The sequence below is a fragment of the Struthio camelus genome, chromosome 23 (assembly GCF_040807025.1).
Source record: "Struthio camelus isolate bStrCam1 chromosome 23, bStrCam1.hap1, whole genome shotgun sequence".
Lineage (NCBI taxonomy): Eukaryota > Metazoa > Chordata > Aves > Struthioniformes > Struthionidae > Struthio > Struthio camelus.
Genome location: NC_090964.1, coordinates 7,469,572 through 7,491,491, shown reverse-complemented (window position 1 = coordinate 7,491,491; position 21,920 = coordinate 7,469,572). Strand labels below are relative to the sequence as shown.

The window sequence follows — 21,920 nt, the reverse complement described above, 5'->3', positions numbered from 1 at the left end:
CCTTGCTGTAAGGTGGGTCCGCAGCCTTCGGGCCAAGGTGCAAACTTGGGGGCACCTGCCAGCTGCAAAAACAGCGCAATCGGCTCAAAAACCAGAGGGGAGGGGGAAAAAGCAAAAAACCCCTAGCTGCACTTAAACGAACTGCAAAGCGTCAGAAGAGGCCGGTGGTTCCCTGACCAAGCAAAAGCCCCTGCGTTGCTTTAACCCGGCCATGAAATCCAAATGCGCTACCGAGAGCGGCAGAGAGGCACGGCTGCCCTCGAGGCAGGCGCCCGCGCTGGGAGAGGCGCCGTCCGCCGCGAGGCCGGGGCGCTGGCGTGGCCTTTCCATCGCCGGCTTGGAGGGGAAAAAAAACCCACCGCGCAAAGCAGGTGCAGTCCCGTGCTTCGGCGGTCCCTCGGCTCGTTCCTCCGCGAGGAGGCGGCCGGTCGCCTAACGCCCGGGCTACACGGCGGGAAGGGGCCAAAAAACGCTGCCGTCTCGACCCAAACCGCTGAAGCCTCTACGAAACCAGGTAGCGCCGTTTTTTTCCAAGCGGACTCCCAAGCCCGGTGAAAAAGGCAGCGAAAGGGGAAGGACCTCGTGAACCTGGGCCTCCGGCGGGCTCGCCGGGCATCCTCCGGCGGGACGTCCGCCTCCCGCGAGCATCGCGGGGCCGCGCCAAGGCGGGCAGAGAGGCGCGCAGCCGGGCTGCGTTTGACGTGGCCGCGTAGGCTAGGGAAAAAAACCGACCCCAAAAGGTGCGTGCAGCTAGCGCAAGCGCAAAGGAGGGTTCGTCGCCCCGCGGCGCAGCGGCGGTCGGCCCCTCGGCTTGCGGCCGCGTCGCGCACGAGGCCGGGAGCGTGCCGGCCGCGCGCCGCCCCTTCCCGCCGCGCCGCCGAAACCTCTCGCATCCCCGCCGGCGGGGCCCGGTGCGGCCGCCGGCCCCCCAGCAGGTGAGACGCTCCAAGCGGCCGCCACCGCCTCCGCTGGTTTCCCCCCACTTCCTCGTCTCACCCGCTCCGGCGGCGGGGGGAAGAAGAAGAGGGAATAAAGAAAAAAAAAAAAAATCAAGACTCGCCTTGCCCAGACGCGTTGTGCAACCGTCCCGAAAGGAGAAGCTTCGCCTGGGCAGCAGCGGCGCCGCTGAGCCCACGCCGCCGCCCTGCCAGCGCTGGAAAGATGCTAAAGCAACGAAGCCGCAGCTGGTGTTCGGGGGACCGGGGGGACCGGGGGGCTCCACGCCTGCCCGACACTCGCCGGCAGAGCCGGGCTGCTCGGCCGAGGGCCGGCGCGAGCTGCCGCGCGCCAGCCTGGACACCGGACAGAGCGTTCGGCGGCCCCGGAGGGGGGAACTAATTCAGACGTCCCGGACGCGGGCGCCGTCCCGGGCTGCCCCGAGGGGTTTCTTCCAGGCCGCTGTAGCCCCCGGGCGCTTGCGAGCGCAGGCGCCGTCCCGCCGCCGTGCCCACCGGCGCGAGAACCGCCTGGTTCGAGAGCGGCCCGATCCGGGGCTCAGCAAAGGACGGAGGAGCCTGCAAAGCCCGCGTTAACTCCAAGCAGACCCCTAACTCTCCTTTGCTACCCCCAAGCCAACCTCTTCGATTTCGCTCCCCGGAGAAAATTGCCGAGACGCCCTCTGCGTCGGACAGACGGCCCCGCGGACGAGCCCGCCTCCCCCTACTTCTTGCCTTCGCTGCAGACGTGACCTTTTGATTTCTCGGGTAGAGTGTAAATTACATGTCGCCAGCATAAAATATTAAATCCAATTTATATTTAATTATTGATGTTATTATGTATTCTATAGTAATGGCAGCAGGAAAAAAAAAAAAGAATCCGCCCCGCCATTAAATAGCTCGGTTGCATTAGCAGCTTCTTGAGGTTAGATATCTTCCTCCGTTCCTGCTTAACGGTAAGATTGATGGGTATGGGGAAGTTTGTAAATAGTCTTCCAGAAATATTTTATCTGATTATTGTACCTATAAAAGGGAGCAGGGAGGGGGGAGAAAGGGCCTTTTTAAACCGCTACTCACTGTTTGCTCAGCTAGAGGGCAAACAGCTAGGCACGAGTCTAGCGCTCTGCAGCCGCCCGGCTGGAGGGCGGCCGCTCGCTGGCCCCTGGGCAGAGCCAGGCGATGGAAACCAGCCTGCGTTTGGGGGGGGGGAAAGGACAGCGGAGAACCACAGTGGTTTTTCCAGCTGAGATTTAACCAGTCTGTTAAACTTCAGGTGGGCATTTTTACTAAAATATTAATCAATTCTCTTTCGACTTGATTAGCGCTAATTTTCTCCCCGTATATATATTTAATGCCGAAGCGGCCCGAGGCGCGCAGCGCTCGGCTGCTTTGGTTTTGGTCCCGGTGTCCTCACGCGCGGTGGAAACGGTTTGCGGGCATCCAGGACGGCCCGGCGGGGGGCACAAAACCCAGCAAACCAACCAACCAACCAAACCATCCGACCTGCCGCAAAGCGCCAGCCGGCCCCCCCGGCTGCTGCCTCCGAGCGTGCCCCGGCCCCGGGGGGGGTTCGCTCCCGGCGCCGCGGCCAGGAGTGAGCAGCTGAGATTGAAAACCCAAGCGATGCTCCCCCCAGCCCCCCAAAAACCAGCCCCCGGCGCCGACGTGAGCCAGGCGCTCGGCCCCGCTGCCCGGGGGTCCCTGTGCCACGGCGCCGATGCAAACCTCGCCGAAGGGGTCCAGCCTGGCGCGGGGACAGGTAAGGGGGCGCCCGGCTCGCGCCCCAGGGCCCCGGCGCTACCCGCCGGCTTCTTCCCCCCCGGGGGGCAGATTTCATCGACAGCAAAGAAACGAGACTGGCACGCTAGGGACCGGCGACCCAGCGTCCGGCGCGGGAGCCGAGCCTGCCCACGGGCGAGCCATCCATCACCTCCAAATGAGCTTCGAGGACTCATTTAAAGATTAAAAGGCCAGCTGGCAGCCGGAGCCGGGGCATGACACGAGCTGCCGGCCTCAGCCGCCCTCCCGGGGCGGCGGCAGTGACCTCCGCCGGGGCCACCGGGCTGGGTTTTAGCACCGGCGGTTCGGGGCGACGCGGGGCAACGGCCGCTCGGCAGCAGAGCGGCCGCCCCAGCGCCCGCTGGCGCTCTCCCCCTCTGCCGCAGCCACGCCGTAATAATTAAATCCCTTTCGGCAGCGCCCGCGCCCCCTGCCCGGGCTCCTCCGCTCCCCGGCGCGGCGCGATGAAACCGGTCGCCGCACAATAAAAAAAAAAAACCCATTATCCTCCCGCCGCCCCCGCTTGAAATCCAAATCAATAGAGCAAATGGAGGGACTGCGATCCGAGGAAAACGGAGAGAAATAACAAGCCGGGGCCGCGACGGCAGGTCCCCGAGTGCTGGCGCGCCGCCGCTTTGGGTGGCGACCCTTGGGACCGGCCGAGCCCGGCCGCTTCGCCTGCCGCTGCGAAAAGTAGCCGGGTTTAGCATTAAAAAAAAAAAAATAAGAAGCAGCAGCAGAAGGCCGACACGCCGCAGGGGCGGCCGCGTTGCGAGCGCGGCGAAGGGAGCCGGCTCAGCACGCACGGCCGCTGGGGACCGCCGGCTCCCGGCGAGGGCGGCATCACCCTCGAGCCCGCTCGCTTCGTTAGCCCGGGGCGTTAAGGCACGGGCGCTACGGCCGCGTCCCCCCGGCCACGCAAAACGCGGGGGAGAGAGGGGCAAAGGGGGGGCGGGAGCAGCGGGAGCGATGGGGCCGGCGGCCGGCCCGGGGATGCCGCCGGCTCCCCCCGCCGCTTGGCCGCTCTGCGCTGCGGAGCAGCAAGAAGGTAGAGGGAGAAAAAGACCAAAAAAAAAAAAAAAACCACCAAGCAGGTCGGACAAAACGCCTAAAAAAGCTCCGTTCCGGACGGGGGGTCGAGGGCGCGCGGACCGCAAGAAGCGGGACAGAGCCGGAGGAGGGGAGAGATCCGAAGAGGAGGACGATGGACGTTGCCAACAGCGAGGGAAAAGCAGCCGAAAGCGAAGGGCCGGCGGTGCCCGAGGCGGCCGGCGCAGCGCCCAAAACGCGCCCCCCCCCCCAAAAAAAAAACCCCCCGTCAGAATCGGAGCAGTTTGCAGCCGGCTGAAACCGCGGGAGGAGGCGAAAGGCAAATGGAGAAGGAAACAGGAGGTGAGCGGGGAGATACCGCGACTGCCGGCCGCCGAGAGGAACCGGCCCGGCCGAGCCCGGGGCCTGCCCGAGCGGGAAGGGGTTTGCAGAAGCGGCGCCCGCTCGGCCCCGCTCGCTTCGCCCCCCGGCCTCGCGGTTTTGCTGGCCTTTTTTCTTTTTTTTTTTTGCCGGCAGCAAACGGCGGCGCCTCGACTCCGAGCATCCCCCGGGGCCGCCTGCCCCGAAACGCTTCCCGAATCGCCTCCGTCCGCCCGGTCCCCCCCCCGCCTCGAGGGTCTCCCCGCCGCGGTCCCTCCTGCCAGACCCAACTTTGGCTGCTTGGGTGCGCTTGGCCCCCCGCACGCAGCCTGGGCTCGGGGCCCCACGTGGCTCCCGGCCGCCCGCAGCCCCCCGCCGCTCCGTCCACCAAAGTTTCACCATATTAAGCAGCTGAACTGCATCATCCCCCGAGTGTCAAATTGGTTCTAAATGCTTCTAATTATAACCAGGAAGTTTTAAAGTGTGTGGGTGGAAAGGAATGCAGCAGATTAATTTAATAGCAGTTACCACGGCACAATAGTCCTTCAATTAAGCGTTCTTTCTGGCTGGTCTTTTTTTTTTTTTTTCTTCTTCTTTTTTTCTCCCTGTTAATAATAAATGTCACAAATGAGAATAGACGGATTACTTCATCAGATGCTTCGGCGCATCCCAGCCGCCGAAAGCCTTTCGCGCAGCAATAGCAGCTGAAAGGGTAGTCGCGCAAGGCTCAGGGCGCGAGGGGCCGCGGGCCGGCGGAGGGGGGCAGCCTGCTGCACCTGCTCGCGCCGGGGCAAAACGCGGCTCCGGGCGCCCGGCAGCATCACCCGCGGGCGCCGGGCTCCCCTCGGCCCCCCAGCCGCCCCCCCCCCCCCCCGGCGGGGACGCGGCCCCGGTGCCTTGCAAACGCTGCCTGACGTCCCCCCCGCTCCCCGCTCCGGCTCCTTCGCGGCTCGTGCGCGACTTCGGCAGGCGCAACGCGCAAGCGACGCCTGCAGAGACCTGCTGCAAGGCGCAGCGGGTAAACAGGCGGATCTATCGCTCGACTTTCGTGGTTTCCGAGATGGTTTATGACACCGGCCTAATGACTCCCGAACCGAAATCTTCATCGATCGGGGGAAACGTGACGTGATCCTGCCCCCGCGCCCGCGGAGGCTGCTCGCCCGCAGCCCGTCTCCCGCCGGCGCGGCCGGCCGGGGCCACGTCCGTCCTCGCCCGGCCCGGAGGGACGGCGGTCGCCGACGGGCGTTTCGGCCCGTTGCCCCAACGGCGGGCGCTCTGCCCGCTGCGGCGGCGGCCGAGGGGGCCCGAGGGGCTACGCACCCCGAAACCTGCTTCGTTTGCCTAACGACCCAGCTGCTCTCAGGCAGGAAACTCCGCCAGGTTCCGGCTTTTAAAGGTTTTAGCGGGCAGGAGCCGGCCCGCCGAAAGAAACGGGCCGGGGGTCCCCGCCGCCCCGGGGCGCCGGATCCCGAGGGATCCCCAGCCAGCCGAATGGGCCGGGGGGTCCCCAAAGGCGCCCGAGGGGCGCGAACTGGCCGGCCGGCTCAGGCGCTCGCTCGCGCTCGACGCGGACCGAAGGCATCGTTCGAACTCCCCGGTCAGGAGCCTAATTCGATGCCATTAGGCTCGCGGCTGGAGGGGTGACCATTTAGCTGAAACTCTAAGCCGGCCCTGCAAGTCATTTGGCTGGGGAGGAATTGATTTTGACCATCAGCACTTTCTCATTTTCAACAGAGTAAGACGGTAACCAGGTTAATTTCTGTTAAGCGCATTACCCAGGTACTTTTTGCTCTCCAGCCCAATGATTATGTGTCGGATCTGAACGATTGTAATTGCAACCCGACAGGACACGCGCAACAGCCCGTGATGGAAAGGAGCAGCGCTGAACGAAAGCCGCCTTTTCTTCTACCTAAAAAATAAACAAGCTTCACTTTTCCCCCTCTCAAATTTTCCCCGCGGTGAAAGGCGGGAAGCAATAAAGCAGCGTGTTGGGTCTGTTGCGATAAACAGGCTCTGCTGAGCCTCGCCGTCCAACGCGCCGCTACCGTCCTCCGTCTCATCGGACTTAACTGCGGCTTTGGTTTGGTCCTATGCAGGTCTGAGGCCTGGTTTTCCTCCCGGCTGTGGAGCGACAGAGTTACCGCACCCGGGGCCCGGGCTTTATCGCAAAACGCCCGCCGCAGAGCAGCCGAGCTGCGGGCAGCGGGGCTCCCAGGGCCCGGAGGCGAGGGACGAGGCAGAGGGCTGCTCCGAGCATCCCACCGCCAGCCCCAAATCCCCCGGCACGGGCACCTTGCGGGCGCTGCCTCGTCTTCTGCCCCCGGGGGGAAAGGGGGAATTTGGCCCTCGCCTGAGATTTGCAGCTGCCCGCCGGGAGCGGGACGGCGGGAGGGGGGATCCCAGCGGGAGCAGGGACCGGCGAGCGGGTTGCGGCGCAGCTCGCCCCGCCTGCGCGTCGGCCCTCCTGCTCCCCGCGGCTCCAGCGCTCTTCCGCTTGTAAAGCACCTTTCGGCACGAAGCCGGATGGAGCGCGGCAGCTGCTGCGCAGCACGGGGCCCGGCGGCGCGGCCGGCCCCGGCAGGAAGGGGAAGCGGCTCCGGCGGCGGCGGGGGGGGGGCCGCGCTTGGGCCGCGGCCCCAGCACGCGCGCGTGGCCGCTGCGGCACGCGAGGAGCCCAGGCGGCCGGCTGGCACCGCCGCCGCCGTACGAGCGTCCTCCGTGGGAGCCGGGCCGCCGCGACCTGCCGCGCCGGGCCGGGACTGCGCCCCGGGGCGCTCGCCCTTGTCCTCCGTCACGCCGCAACCGTGACCGTTTTTCTGCGAAGCAGCGCGAAGCGCCCCCTCGCCCACCGCGCAGACCGTCGGGGCTTCCCGCGGCGGGGACGCCCGGGGGCCGGCGCGCGGCCGCTCGCCCCTCGGCCCCCCGACAGCGGCGTCGCCGCTGCCGCGGTGCGTGCGAGATAACCAGGGCTGCTCCCCCGCCGCCCCTCGACCAGCATCTTCCCCTTTGAAAAGGACAAATATAACCGAGATGAGTCAGTTCCTCCAAGCTCCCAGCCCCTGTACAATATGTAACTGGAATTTTTCATTTCGGCACTGCAGGGGAGCCATAACTGGAGAAGACAATGGAGTCAGCTACGACCCAAAAAAGCCATGCCAATTCTGTGCGCATGAGAAATAAAAACATTTTTTAATCTAAAAATAAATTAACTGTGACAGCAAGAGCAGCTCTGCCCGTACTCACTCTCAGCCTGCGCAGGACCGGTCCCCGCTCCTCGGCGCAAGGGGGGTTTGGGTGAATTCCCCGCTCTTTCTGGCCAGGTTGCGATTTGCAACAGCACCACAGCGCGGGGCAGGCACTCGGCACCTGCACCAGGAGCTGGGCTCGCTGCGTTGGCATCGGACCCAGCAGCGAATCCACAGAAGCCAGGGAAACCTCTTGGGTTTATTTTATAACTGCATTAGGGCAGCGAGGAGGGAAAAGAGGCTCCACCGAGCTCCAGACTTGGCTGGGCCAAGGCACTACACAAAGCCATAAAAACCATCCAGCTTCCCGTGATTAAATAAAAGCGTAGGCAGGCAAGCAAAGGCTTGACGTCTCCGCTTTGCAGGGGGACAGCTGAGCTGTGACCCCCCCCGAGGCCACGGAGCAGAGCGAGCGTCAGGGCAGCCCTGCCGAGCGCCTCCGCCGCCAGCCCCGCTGCTGGCTCCTAACGCGCGTTTCGGGGAGGCGTGGGCCGATTTCCACACCCCGAGAGCCGGGCCAGCGTCCTTCCCTGCTCCCCAAAACCCCTCTCGGATCCCAAATGCGGCGACCAGCTCCCACAAGCGGGCGAGCGAGAGACGGGCACCGAAGCCGAGCGCTGCCCTGGGGGCAGAGGGCAGAGCTACCCCCCAGCTCCATTGCGCTTGCAGCTCCTCTCAGAAACCAAGCGTGAGCACAGGGACAAGGCAGGTGACAAGGGACACCCCACGAGCCAAACCACGTCGGGACAACCCTCTCCTTTTTCTCAAGACGCTGTCAACACGGCTATATAAAATCCTACCCGTCTCCCATTCTTTGTCCCAGTCTGCTCTCTTTTACAGGGCTGGCATCACTAGGTTTGAGGTTTTTTTGGTTTTTTTTTTTTCCCCCCTGACTTGACTCCTTGCTGGGTAACACTGAAACTTGAGGGCTATTTGATATTTTTAATCACTCAGCATGCATCAGAGTTTGGCAGAGGAAGAAAGTGGAGTTAAAAGAGAACAGAGACAGTTGGTGTTTGCCAGGGCTGCCTGTCGCTCCCACCAGCCCTCATCGCTTGGGCTGCGTTTCCCTCTGCTGGAAAGTCACATGCGAAAGCCGACAAGGTCGATTTAGAAAACTATCGTTGGCCAGCAGGTCTTAACCTTCTGGGGTCTGGATCGTTCCTTCAAAGAGAAATGAAATTCCTGAACCCTTTCACCTCTACTGTACAAGTAAGGGTAAAGATGGTATACACGCATTTACCTTTTACGGACACATAGATGTATTTGCGTGAGCATATAAATATTATTGATAAGCCCTTGTAATACATCTCTATCTGATTTTGCTGGAAGATCCTGGCAATACCTACAGTGTTACAGAAATGTTTACTTTCTTTGCTCTGAACTTGAAGCAAAAGTTTTCTCACTTTGATTTGTTTTTTTGCGAGAGCTGCAACTTGCCTCTTGAAAAAACCTGTTGTGCGTGAGCGGTCTGATTTTCAGCAGGTCCAGGGGGGACGACTGGCACGGACAGATGGACACACAACTATCTGGTTTCTTATCCTATTCCAGACTCTCTACCAAGGATCCCTGGCCAGCGCTTCCAGGTAACGTGAGGCGCAGCGGAGTTTATCCGGCTCAGGTGCTGCTTCCCTATTTGGGATAGAAAGTTTGCATCATCCAATTGACTCCTTGGGCAAAAAGAAAAAAAAGAAAGAAAGAAAAAAAAAAGTTGATTAACAGTGCTTATTAAACCACGGAGTAATTTCAAGCCCACAGCAGTGCCCAGACATTAACATCCGGAGCACAAGAGAAGTCTACAGACGGCTTTCCAGCCGACTCCGGGTCCTGCTGCCGCCCCGGCCTCAGCCCCCCCCCGCCGCCCCGGCCTCAGCCTCCGCCGCCCCGGCCTCACCCCCTCCGCTGCCGCCCCGGCCTCACCCCCCCGCCGCCGCCGCCCCGGCCTCACCCCCCCGCCGCCGCCCCGGCCTCAGCCTCCGCCGCCCCGGCCTCACCCCCTCCACTGCCGCCCCGGCCTCACTCCCCCGCCGCCGCCGCCCCGGCCTCACCCCTCCGCTGCCGCCCCGGCCTCACCCCCCCCCCGCCGCCCCGGCCTCACCCCTCCGCCGCCGCCCCGGCCTCACCCCCCCCGCCGCCGCCCCGGCCTCACCCCCCTCCGCCGCCGCCCCGGCCTCACCCCCCTCCGCCGCCGCCCCGGCCTCACCCCTCCGCCGCCGCCCCGGCCTCACCCCCCCCGCCGCCGCCCCGGCCTCACCCCTCCGCCGCCGCCCCGGCCTCACCCCCCCCGCCGCCGCCCCGGCCTCACCCCCCCGCCGCCGCCCCGGCCTCAGCCTCCGCCGCCCCGGCCTCACCCCCCCGCCGCCGCCGCCCCGGCCTCACCCCCCCCACGCCGCCGCCCCGGCCTCACCCCCCCGCCGCCGCCCCGGCCTCACCCCGCCGCCGCCGCCCCGGCCTCACCCCCCTCCGCCGCCGCCCCGGCCTCACCCCGCCGCCGCCGCCCCGGCCTCACCCCCCCCCCGCCGCCGCCCCGGCCTCACCCCCTCCGCCGCCGCCCCGGCCTCACCCCCCCGCCGCCGCCGCCCCGGCCTCACCCCCCTCCGCCGCCCCGGCCTCACCCCCTCCGCCGCCGCCCCGGCCTCAGCCTCCGCCGCCGCCGCCCCGGCCTCACCCCCCCGCCGCCGCCCCGGCCTCACCCCCCTCCGCCGCCCCGGCCTCAGCCTCCGCCGCCGCCCCGGCCTCACCCCCTCCGCCGCCGCCCCGGCCTCAGCCTCCGCCGCCCCGGCCTCACCCCCCCGCCGCCGCCGCCCCGGCCTCACCCCCCCCACGCCGCCGCCCCGGCCTCACCCCCCCGCCGCCGCCCCGGCCTCACCCCCCTCCGCCGCCGCCCCGGCCTCACCCCGCCGCCGCCGCCCCGGCCTCACCCCCCCACCGCCGCCGCCCCGGCCTCACCCCCCTCCGCCGCCCCGGCCTCACCCCCTCCGCCGCCGCCCCGGCCTCAGCCTCCGCCGCCGCCGCCCCGGCCTCACCCCCCCTCCGCCGCCCCGGCCTCACCCCCCCGCCGCCGCCCCGGCCTCACCCCCCCGCCGCCGCCCCGGCCTCAGCCTCCGCCGCCGCCCCGGCCTCACCCCGCCGCCGCCCCGGCCTCAGCCTCCGCCGCCCCGGCCTCACCCCACCGCCGCCGCCCCGGCCTCACTCCGCCGCCGCCGCCCCGGCCTCACCCCCCTCCGCCGCCCCGGCCTCACCCCGCCGCCGCCGCCCCGGCCTCACCCCCCCGCCGCCGCCCCGGCCTCACCCCCCCGCCGCCGCCGCCCCGGCCTCACCCCCCTCCGCCGCCGCCCCGGCCTCACCCCTCCGCCGCCGCCCCGGCCTCACCCCACTCGCCGCCGCCCCGGCCTCACCCCCCTCGCCACCGCCCCGGCCTCACCCCGCCGCCGCCGCCCCGGCCTCACCCCCCGCTGCCGCCCCGGCCTCACCCCCCTCCGCCGCCCCGGCCTCACCCTCCGCCGCCCCGGCCTCACCCCCCTCGCCGCCGCCCCGACCTCACCCCCCGCCGCCGCCCCGGCCTCACACCTCCGCCGCCGCCCCGGCCTCAGCCTCCGCCGCCCCGGCCTCACCCCCCGCTGCCGCAGCACCCAAGGGGGAAGGCGACGCGCGGGAGGCCGTCGCGGCCGACATGCCGCACCACGGCCCCGCGACCCCCCTCGGCTCCGGCAGGCAGCCCCCGGGCCTCGACGCCGGCAGCGTGGGCGAGGGGTTAATTTGACCGCGGGGGTTAATTGGGAGGCGTTAATCACAGGGGAGGCCTCGGCCCGGTCTGGGCCCGCGGCGGGGCTAACGTCGCTCTGGCCGCTGCCGGCCCCGGCTCTCCCGCCCCCCCCCCGGGTCCCCCCGACCCCCCCCCGGGGTAAAGCCGGGCCCGGGCGGCCGCCCAGAGCCGCCTCGCCCCCGGCGCCGCCCGGCCGCCAGGGGGCGCCGCCCGCCCCGCCCCGCCCCGCCCCGCCCCGGCCGGAAGTGCGCTCGGCGGCGGGGGCGGAAGCGGAAGCGTTCGGCGAGCGAGATGGCGGCGGCCGGCGGGCTGGGGGCTCCCGACGGCGGGGTGAGACGGCGGCGGCGGCACGGGACTCGGCTCCCTCCCTCTCCCCCCCCCCCACCCCGGTGGCTGAGTGCGGGTTGTTTCAGGGCTCGTCGGGCTCGGAGGACGAGGCGGGGCCGTGCGCGGCGGCGGCGGCGGCGGCGGCGGCGGCGCAGAAGCGGGAGGAGCGGCTGCGCAAGTTCCGCGAGCTCCACATGAAGCGGGTACGCGGCGGCGGCCGGGCCGGGCCGGGCCGGGGCAGCTCGCACGGGCGCTCCCCGCCGGGCGGATCGCTGCCCGCGGTGGCAGGAGGCGCTGCGGGTGCCGAGGGGGACCGGGCCCGCCTCTGCCCCGCGGCACGAGCCGAAACTCGGGAAATTCCCCTGGAGCACAAAACGCTTCTTCTCTGGCCGGGCGGGTTTTGAGCATCTCCAAGGAGGGAGATGCCGCAGCCTGCCCCCGCGGCCCCGACCTGAGCAGGGGGGAGCCGGGCTGTGTTTACATCCCGGCAGGTGTAACGTTTCCTCTCAAGAGGTAACAGCGCGTGTGGTTTTCCTGAAGGAACCCCCACCTCAAAACGGCAGTTCCTGAAAGCGCTCTCGGCGCTGCACGGGTGAACAGGAGAGGAGGACGGGGGGGGTTATCTGACCCCCTAGTTCTGCCACGCCTCTGCAGATAACTGCTCCCAACGCGTTCCTAATGTCCAAGCCAAGCGTTTCCCGTTGCCATCTCGTTCTGTTTGATTTTTGTCTTGTCCAGCACAAGTGGTACCGATTCTTTAATGTTTACCAAACACACGGTGTTTTACGTAGTAGTGCAGACATCGATAGGAAATTTGAGGTGCGACCCCTGTGCGTGGATGATCTCCTTTAATTATCCCAGGGTCTGCTCTTTGGGATTTCTGTGATCCCGTATTGCAACGCGTCTCTAGGCTTTGGAAACAAACTGTTTTGTTCCTAGAATGAGGCTCGCAAGCTCAATCACCAAGAAGTGGTGGAAGAAGATAAAAGACTTAAGTTACCAGCAAACTGGGAAGCAAAAAAAGCTCGACTGGAATGGGAACTGAAGGTGCAGGAAAAGAAGAAGGTAAGCAAGCACGGTTATGTCTTCCTCTAACCCTGTTGAACCTCAGTACAGCTACTCGTGAAGCTGAATCGGTCTGCAGAGTAGCTATAGATTTTTGAGAGCTTGCACGTAGCTACTGCAAAAAAATTATCCTAATTAGACTCGAGCATGTTACATACGTATAAATCTGCGACCTGCAGAAGAGGTTGACTGGACTGACTGGTGATCTAGAGAACTATAAACAGACTTGTGACTTTTCTCTAGTCTACCAAGTTTGGTCCTTGGACACCATCCTCTTATTAAAACAGTACTTGTGCTGCATTAGGAATGTGCTGCAAAAGGAGAAGACTATGAGAGAGTTAAACTACTAGAGATCAGTGCTGAGGATGCAGAAAGATGGGAAAGGAAAAAGAAGAGGAAAAATCCAGACCTAGGATTTTCAGGTAACGATTTAGTATTTCACCTACAACTGAATCATGAAATAAAAGCAACCCCTTAATGGTAACTCACTTTCTTCTAAAGATTATGCAGCCGCGCAGTTGCGCCAGTACCAGAGGTTAACCAGGCAGATCAAACCTGACTTGGAGCAATATGAGAAGCTGAAAGAGCAGTAGTAAGTTTGATTTCAGTCATCTTCGTAATACCTAAATAACTGGAAAATTCAGGATTTCCCAAATGCTTAAAACTCCTGTCAGCAGATATACTCAGTGTGTATTTTCAAATGCACTGCACTGTAATTAGCCTTTTAACATGATCTTAAAAGGCACGCAGTCTACCTGACAATCCATTCAGTACAATCCTTGTTTCATTAGGTATAAAATTGGTATTGTTGAACAGATGCCCGTGTATTTTCTTCAAAAAATCAGTAATACTGAGTTTGAAGCGGTATTTTGTCAATTATACTATATTTAAATATGTAAGTAGATTATACTCCAGTTGCTTGAAAAAATTTTTTCAGCAGTCTGCAGTCATTTAAAACAACAGATTGACCAACAGATTAGAACTTTCCAAAGAAATTATAAGCATTTAATGTAAACACTCATTTCTGTCTTCGGGGGGGGGGGGGTGTTACTGTCTCAAAGTAACTAGCAGAGGGTTTGTTTGTATCAAAATATTATCTCACATGCATCTTGGACTCCTATAGTTACACAAATGAGCTAAATGCCTTGACTATTAAAAGATCAAACAAAATCAGCCAAGTCTTAACCAGTTCAATACTATTATTGTAAACTGCTGCTCCTTTGTTCCTCTTGCCCAGTGGGGAAGCACTTTACCCAACATCAGACAGTCTTCTTCATGGAAGTCATGTGCCAGCTAAAGAAGGGATTGATAGAATGGTCGCAGATCTTGAAAAACAGTAAGTAAATCATAAGATTTAAGGAAAGGAAGCTTTGGAGGCCACCTCCTTCTCAAAGCAGGGCTAACTTCTTGACCTTTCCCTAGCTTAAGGGTACATTTGACGGTGTTATCAACCCCTTCACCCAATTTGATGGGCAACTGATTTTCTTTAGAAAGATGGTGCTGGAAAACCACCACCCTCTTTGGGTTTTTTTTGGTTTCTCTTCAGTACAAGTAAAAAGGTAACTGCCAAAAGAAAAAAAAAAAAAAAAGGAAAAGACCTGAACTAAAGCTGGACTGTCTCGTCTTCATTGTCACGGTATTTTAAAACAGTGACTGTGCTTTTATAATTTTACTCAGCATCATAGAATCAATATGGCCAAAGAAAATTAGGAATAATTATATATATTCCACAATACATATGCTTCCACTACTTTAAAGTGCACTTTGTGGAACTAATATAGCTATTATAAATAGTGATCATCACTTCCTTTCTCCAATTTTCTTACCAATTATCAGGCTACAGCATTCTAGTATTTATCACTTAAACGTAGCACTTCTGCTGCTATTTCATCCATAGAAGAATTGCCTAAATTGCAAATGTTTATGTTAACCACTACTACTCAAGTCTGCAGGATTCATCTACAGGTCTTCAAACACTAGCATTTGTCTTACAGAATTGAAAAACGTGAAAAATACAGTCGAAGACGTCCTTACAACGACGATGCAGATATAGACTACATTAACGAGAGAAATGCCAAGTTCAATAAGAAGGCAGAGAGGTTCTATGGGAAGTACACAGCAGAGATTAAGCAGAACTTGGAGAGAGGAACAGCAGTCTGAACTGCCATCTCCAGTGAAGTGTATGATACTGCAGCCCTTATGTCTATTAGAAAAGTTTGGTATGAAGACATTAAGTTGTATCAGAAAAAAACTCTACTTTGTAGATGTCCTCATATTATGTAATGTAAAATCTACTGTAGTACAACATGTGTAAATGTTTCAATGTAACAACCTCAGCTGTATATAGCTTTTAATTGCAGAAGTGGCCAGCTCTTCCACTATCTTGCTTTAAATAAAGAAAGAATAAACAAACTCTGACCCCTCGGTTTACAGTCCCTACTTTTCAGTAGCTGAAGAGGAGCAGTATCCCTTAAAACACCTCTTTAGCACCAGGATAAGAGTGCTTCAGGCATGTATGTCACCTTTTTGTGAAAGAGAAGGTACACAAAGCTCTGATGTGCTTCAGCTTGGAATTCTGCCACCAGCAGTACCTGTATGGGGCAGGTGGCCCTGCTACTGGGGCAACAAAATACCTTTCCCCACCTCAGCAGGGAAGGGATATGCTGCAGAAAACATAACCCTTGATTAGGTTTGGCACTGTGGTCTTAGTAATTCTGCAGAAAATTCCAAGTTTTTGAGGTAGCTGCAACAACTCCCATTCTACACACAGACACTAACTACTCCGCATTCACACTTCATGAAAAATAGAAGCAGGTAAGCAACCAACATAGTCCTTCACTGATTTTGCTTGAATGAAAGTAGGGAAATTTCTATCCCTTTTCAGGAAAGAAGGGACTTCTTCCTTACAAGAGGAAAACTATGATGTTCAGCTGTCTGCAAAACCATGCAAGTTCTAGGCCTAGCTCTACAACAGCACATGTTTAGAGAGAGTAAGAGCAGGCTTACAGCTGTACCTAAGACTTGTAACTCTTCTACTTCACACCAAGTTCATACCCAGACACGCTTTTGCACACAAGCGGCAAGCTGATCCATCAAGACGAACAATCAGCAGAATGTCAAGTTGTGACACACAACAGGGGAGAGGTGACCAGACACATCCTCCTAAAAAGGTATTACTCGTTCTTCTGGACAGAGCCCCTTCCTCCCCCAAAATACAGAACAGCTACCATCCCCTTCATATATGTACTTCTCTTTACTGCCCAGAAGAGCTAGAGTGTATGGACTACTCAGTGCCCTACATCTTAACACAGCTATTTAAATACAATTTCTTAAAGAAGCTTCCACATTGGAGTAGTCAAGTTTAGTGTACTAGCCATTTATTTACTTTTATTTTTTTACACGAGATCCAGTTTAACTGATTACTCCCCAAAACCCTCACAGAAGATTATGCAATAACCCGTTTACTTGACTGCATACTTTTCTTCATAGAGATAAGGTCTTGGTGCAGCATGGAGGCAAGCGCATGATACTGCTGAATTCTGAAGCTTCTCAACAGTAACATGGCCCTGTCCTAGTACTAAACTTACATAGCTGATTTAATGTAGCCACTCCAGCTAACCTTATGAAGTACGTGCTTCCTGCTTTACATAATGTGCTTTTAAAGGTTGTTTTAAAGCAGCCTAACTCAAAATAACAAGCCTGCATTAGCTCACATTTAAGATTAGAAGTCAGTAGAGGTGACAGTTCCTCAGGTGCAGCACTTTTCAACAGATGGAATGAATGATCGAGACTTCACATAGAGCAGTCACATATATGACAAAGCCTTCTGCAAGCGGGAAGTTTATTTAGGGCAGTTACTCTAGAGCCCCTGAAGTAGCCACAGCCTAGACAGCTACTTTCTATTTTCTGTAAAGCTCCACTTCCAAGACGGTGCAAAAATTAAGTTCTGTTGGACTTTGTCTTAAACTGTATGAACAGGATATGTGAACTTACTACCGCAAACAGGTCTGATACTTGACACATTGAGAAGCCAGTGCAAAACTAAAGTTTATTTACTTGAAGTGAACAGTTAAACAATAGAATTCAAGTGTTCAAAGTAACAGTTACTGAACTACTGTTTAGGAAAATTACCCACCTGAAAGTTCTAGTCCATTTAATCAATACAAAAATATTTACAAATTTACACAAGATTCCCACCTGTGGCTTCTGGGTCACTGTGCTCTACATCTGAAAGAGAAACCTAAGATTACAAAATTAAATCTCTCTAAATAAATACTCAGTATTAACAAGTCTTCAACCTGATCAGAAAACTTCAGACCTCGGTACTGAAGTGCATATAATCTGCAGTTTCTGAGAGACAGCAAGTAAAATATGCTAGCGTGCCCGGAACGGTGCACTCTTAGGTGAGAAGTTTAAAAACTTGTTCTCCTCCTTCTTGATAGGAACCCATTGCCCATAGGGACTTCCCTTTTTGTCAACTTCTCTTCCGGGAGAGATTGCCATCTCTTTAACAGCAGGACTTGCTGGCTTCTGTAGTACTGGTTTTGCCATTGTATTCTGGAAAATAAATTACCTTTAAAAATGCTAGAAAGAGAATGAGCGTACTAAGACCTGTCAACTCTTTTGTTTCAACAAGACAAATACTTTCTTTCCAGCTTACAGGAGACCTTACAACTACTAAGTATCAACTGTTTACCCTTAATTGACATAGGATTCAGGAAAGTTGCCCCTCCACGCCCATTCTATATTATTGAATTATGCATCCAGACACACAACTTCAAGTAAATTCTGGGACAGACAGGTTTTGGCAAACCCTCTCGAGTCTACAGTACAGACTCCCAACTTTATTGTTTACACCTCAACGCTTACTCACAGTCACAACCATTTTAACACATTGCCGTGGTACAGTATGCTTCTGCTTAAAGTACTGTTCTAGCTCTTCCAGGAAAATAATTATCAAGCCATTAAATCCAATATGTTACCACGATTAAGATCCTTAACTTGACATCCAATGCTGGAGAAAGCCTAATACAGGAGGGATGGAACACTAGACTCATCTTAGGAGAGCACACTTACATTAGGGCTGAAAGAAATGCTTCTCTGTGTGGTAGCTCTCTCCATTCCACTTTTGGGTACATCTTCTGTCAGTCTTCCCACTTGCTAGAGAAGAGCACACACAGCTTAAGTGGAAGGACACATTACTCTATGCAAGTTAAGGCAGTCAGAGAACACTAACTTTCCAGTAAGGTTGTTTCAGGTATTTACATCAAAACTAGCTGCGAGCTACCGAACATGTAAACAGATCAGCACTGAGCTCAACTTGAAACACTTAAGTGTTTTATTAACGTCATCGTGTCAATTCACATCGTAACCTGGCATCCATGCCCCAGTGACAGTTTTAAAGAGGATTCAAATTACTTAAGCATGGACTGCAGTATCATGAAATGTAGTGTTAAAGCAAGCTGCATTAAGTTCTGCACATCAATCCTGCAGAGCTTTGGATAACGACAACAAACTTATCTGCAAGTGATGCAGGCCTCTTCTTCTGTACTCTCTCAACATCTGGAATATATTGCATATATTATGAAAGGGATGCCTGTACCATTTCTTTGTCTAAGAAACCCTTAGACAATTTACTTCAATTTGACATAGCAGCATCTGACAGGTTTAACAGTTATTGCGATTCTGTATTCGGCATGAATCAAATTAACACATCATTATAACAGAGTGAAACTACAGTTCAGTTTTAACTACTCGACTTTTTCCCCTCCCTTAAGTTCACAGCAGCTATAGCCCACAAGTCCCTTAATTACCAACAGATTTTCTTCATCAATGTCTGGAACCATATTCATGATTTCTATAAGACAGAAATAAAGTATGTAAAATGTATTGTGTGCTTGGGTATGTAACTTCCGGGAACAGTTTGTTGCATATGAAAAGCTCTGAACAGTTAAAAAAGATTAACTTTTACAAAAACCTACTCAGTGGGTTTGGAAAGCAGATCCCTTGTTTTAGGTCAGAAACATATAGACTAGTCTAAGAAAGCAATTTTTAATATCCTCTTAGAAGAATAACTGCAAGGAATAAACTACTTTCAACTCTCTTTCCTAACTTATCGTTACTAAAGGCTGCATGTACTCAAGAGGTCAACCACTTCTAAGCTTCCAAGGTACTCTTCCAGCCTAAGCAAGTCTACAACGGTTTCTGACATTCTGGTAAATCTGAAGTTTTCTTTCAAGAGTTTGAATCCTCCATCATAAACTCCAACGCTAGAACTACAGCTTCTTCACGCAGAGCACAAATTATTTGTAAGTCTTTACCTTTTCATTGGGAATACTCCAGTTCATACTTACCTCAACTGACTCGCCAAGATCTTCATGCTCTAGCTCTTTGTTATTTGTCTCTTTGGAAGGAGTAATGACCTTCAAGCTCGCTGGCAAGACTATCTTATCTGTCCCCAGGGCTTTTGCAGCATTAGCTTTTGCAATTTCCAGAAGCTCCCTCTTCTCTACAAGAGGGAGAGAGCGTCATTTTCTTGCATTTAGATCAGTATGTAGCTACTCTTACTAGCCTAGGAACTGCAGGTATACTAACACTGCACTTTTCTAAGTATCAACTCTGAACGATTGTGATCAGAACTTGTAAAGTTTCGCTTCAGTTTAAGGGCTAAGAACATATTCCAAGCTACCTAGTTATAAAAATATATAAAAAACTATATATAACTATGTGGAGATTTCTTCCACGTTGCCGTTATCAGTTTTGTTCTATAAAGCAAATCTAGAGATTAGAACTTGACCAGTTAGCATAAATAGTATATTGTTGAGTTTTCTCACATACAATGAAACTCTCACTAAAAAAGTACCTTTTTCACTCAAGTGCAGAGGTGATCTACTACGAGATCTCGTTCGTGACCTGCTTCTCCAGCTCCTGTAAGCCTCAGGATATACCGTTCGCCCAAATCCATAATATCTTCGGCCTCTTGAACGTGATCTGCTTCTTGAATAGGACCTTCTGTAACATGATCTTCCACGTGACCACGACCTGCTGCGTGATCTGTATCTTGGAGGAGAACGGTAGTACCGCCTGTAGTGTCTGGTACGGTACCTTCCTCGGTACCTCATGTAGCCACCACGTGATCTCGACCGGCTTCTGGAATATGATCGAGAATATCTTCCGTACCTTCGGCAACCATTTCTTCTACCCCACGATCGTGATCTGGATCTAGACCGGCTCCAGCTCCTTGAGGAAGCTGAAGAGGAACTGCTTGAACTGGACTGTGAACTGTAAGACGATCTGCTAGATGACCTTGTTGATGACCTATCACAACTTCTTCTGGATCTCAGACAAGATTCTCTTTTCTTAGGAGAGCTGAGGGTTAAGTCATCCATGAAGTTTGTCATGTCATCGGTCTTTCTAACCTTCATTTTCTCCATGCAGGTACTGGAAGTTGGCTCTGTTTTTATTGGTATTCTACAAAAGCCAGTTTCTGTTCCTGTTCAGAAAGGGGGGCCGGGAACAGAAATGAGGCAGCCAGGTCATTTATACAGCAGCCACAGACAAACGTTATGACAACCACTGGCAAACAGTTTAAGAGTAATCAAACACAATGACAATTCTCACCCAGTTTATCAGCATGTTTTACCTATGACAATTTTAGGTTTCATCATTTCCTCTCCTACGGCCAAGAGTCTTCTATATGAAAGAAAAAACAACTTCAGTTTAAACCATGAGTAATTCTCTGGGGTACTCTGAGAAGTTTGTGTGGGTTTTTAGTTTAATACCCTTCATTCAGTGTAAGCATACTTTTATGAAAAGGGTATGAATTCAGATTTTCTTAACAGAACTTTCAAGGCTGGGCCAGACTATTCTAAATATAGTTTACTACCAAGGTATCTCAGCTGCAGAAGTCATATGTCTTCAAGGTTAGCATAAAATCAAGTTTATTCCTGCAATTCTGTAGAGATGAAGTAGCTACTTCAAACACAAAAATATACATACGTATCTATATATCTCCAAGTTAGAAAAGTACCACTTCAAGATCTTGACTATTACGTTACTAAGTTATCTCTGAACAGTACTCCACGCACACTTTATACAGTATGCATAGCAAGCCACTGTTACAAAAGCTACTCTACACAATTTGTGAGAGATACAGCTAATGCCTTATTGGAGATGATTTATTAAGAATGAAACACTACCTGAGGTGATATATTAATAAATGAAATGGCTGCCCTCCTTTACTGGCAGCCATTTTACATATACAAAGGTTACTGCATCCTAGTTGTGTAACTATCCTATCTCAAGTTCTTAGTTATGCCACCGCTTTACAGTTCAAGAAAGCCCACTTCACGATAAAAGTCGTATTTGGTGCTCACTGTAAACAAGAGTTACCCAACCAGTCTTACAGCCTTCTTATCAAGAGCACCAAACAGCTCTATAACCTTCCACAAGAAGTATTCCCCTCACTACTACTAGAAGCAAGTTTCACTACCTCACCTCTAAACAAGTGCAAAGCTCACAACCATTGCACAGAACGCATTCCACACAAAACAGTTATTAATTCTGAGCTAACTCCCCATAACATACTAAGCTACCTAAACAGTAATATTTTCAACACTGTAGAGTATTGGAGCGTATCACAGATATCCTCATACAACCGTTCTGCACCTGCCAAATTGTGAACGGGCACCGACAAGGTGTAAGCGCTGCCCTCCGCGCACCTCTCTGCATGAACGCTGCTGGGGGAATTCAAGGGGACTCGATTTCGCTCTGGCACTTACCGCTGGGGGCTGCCGGACATCCCAGGTGCCGGTTCCCTGGGGGAACCTGGGCGTTCCTGTTACAAAGAGAGATATGTGGAGTCTGTTTGCCAGCCCCAGGGCTACCCTACACCCACTGTCCCCCGTCCCCTCCTGAAGCCGGCCCGCATTCCCCCTCCCTCCCCCCGGCAAGGAACAGGCGAGTAACGGCCGCCGCCGTCCCGCCGCCCCTAGCATCCCCGCCAACTCCTCCCGCCGGCACCGGCTCCGGGAGGGTGCCCAGCGCCCCCGCTCCGAGCCCGGGCCCCGCTGACTCACCGGCTCCAGGCAGCTGGGCCACCTCCCCACGGATCCTGCTCCTGTGGCGACGCCTGAGGCGACAGCCCCGCTTCGTGAGTCACCCCCATAGCGACCGGACGGACCCTTCCCCTCAGGAAACGAGCGGCGACGCAGCCCCACGGAGCCCTCCGACAGCGCAGCCCACGCAGCGCAGCGCAGCACCGTCCCCAACCGCTCCCGCCTCCCAGCAGCGACTGAGAGCGACTGAGAACGGCCGAGAAATTTCCAGAACCCCCCCCCCCGGCCCGCTCCCCGCTTGCGTAACGGGGAAGCCAAGGCGCATGCGCCGAAGGCC

The 21,920-nt window shown here is 56.2% G+C and overlaps 2 protein-coding genes and 1 long non-coding RNA gene across 7 annotated transcripts; 1 reads left to right on the top strand and 2 right to left on the bottom strand.

The window, feature by feature from the left end:
- Positions 1 to 8,297: 8,297 nt before the first annotated feature.
- Positions 8,298 to 11,307, bottom strand: LOC104143676 (uncharacterized). Of its 5 annotated transcripts, none has more exons than XR_011136039.1 (3): positions 10,964 to 11,291; positions 8,613 to 9,001; positions 8,298 to 8,533 (listed from the first exon to the last, which is right to left on the bottom strand). It is a non-coding gene; the product is annotated as an uncharacterized lncRNA (long non-coding RNA). The 5 variants fall into 5 exon arrangements; XR_011136036.1 differs by having other exon boundaries at positions 10,984 to 11,286; XR_011136037.1 differs by having other exon boundaries at positions 8,298 to 9,039; positions 10,984 to 11,307.
- Positions 11,308 to 11,378: 71 nt separating this feature from the next.
- SYF2 (SYF2 pre-mRNA splicing factor) lies at positions 11,379 to 14,945 on the top strand. Its single transcript, XM_068917341.1, has 7 exons — positions 11,379 to 11,465; positions 11,549 to 11,665; positions 12,402 to 12,527; positions 12,832 to 12,949; positions 13,029 to 13,119; positions 13,765 to 13,863; positions 14,522 to 14,945. Exons 1-7 carry the CDS (start codon positions 11,427 to 11,429, stop codon positions 14,685 to 14,687), a joined length of 756 nt encoding a protein of 251 aa, XP_068773442.1. The 5' UTR covers positions 11,379 to 11,426; the 3' UTR covers positions 14,688 to 14,945.
- A 1,611-nt stretch (positions 14,946 to 16,556) lies between these two features.
- Positions 16,557 to 21,917, bottom strand: RSRP1 (arginine and serine rich protein 1). Its single transcript, XM_068917340.1, has 6 exons — positions 21,605 to 21,917; positions 21,308 to 21,363; positions 19,390 to 20,019; positions 18,881 to 19,035; positions 17,604 to 17,687; positions 16,557 to 17,084 (listed from the first exon to the last, which is right to left on the bottom strand). Exons 1-6 carry the CDS (start codon positions 21,691 to 21,693, stop codon positions 16,902 to 16,904), a joined length of 1,197 nt encoding a protein of 398 aa, XP_068773441.1. The 5' UTR covers positions 21,694 to 21,917; the 3' UTR covers positions 16,557 to 16,901.
- Positions 21,918 to 21,920: the final 3 nt, after the last annotated feature.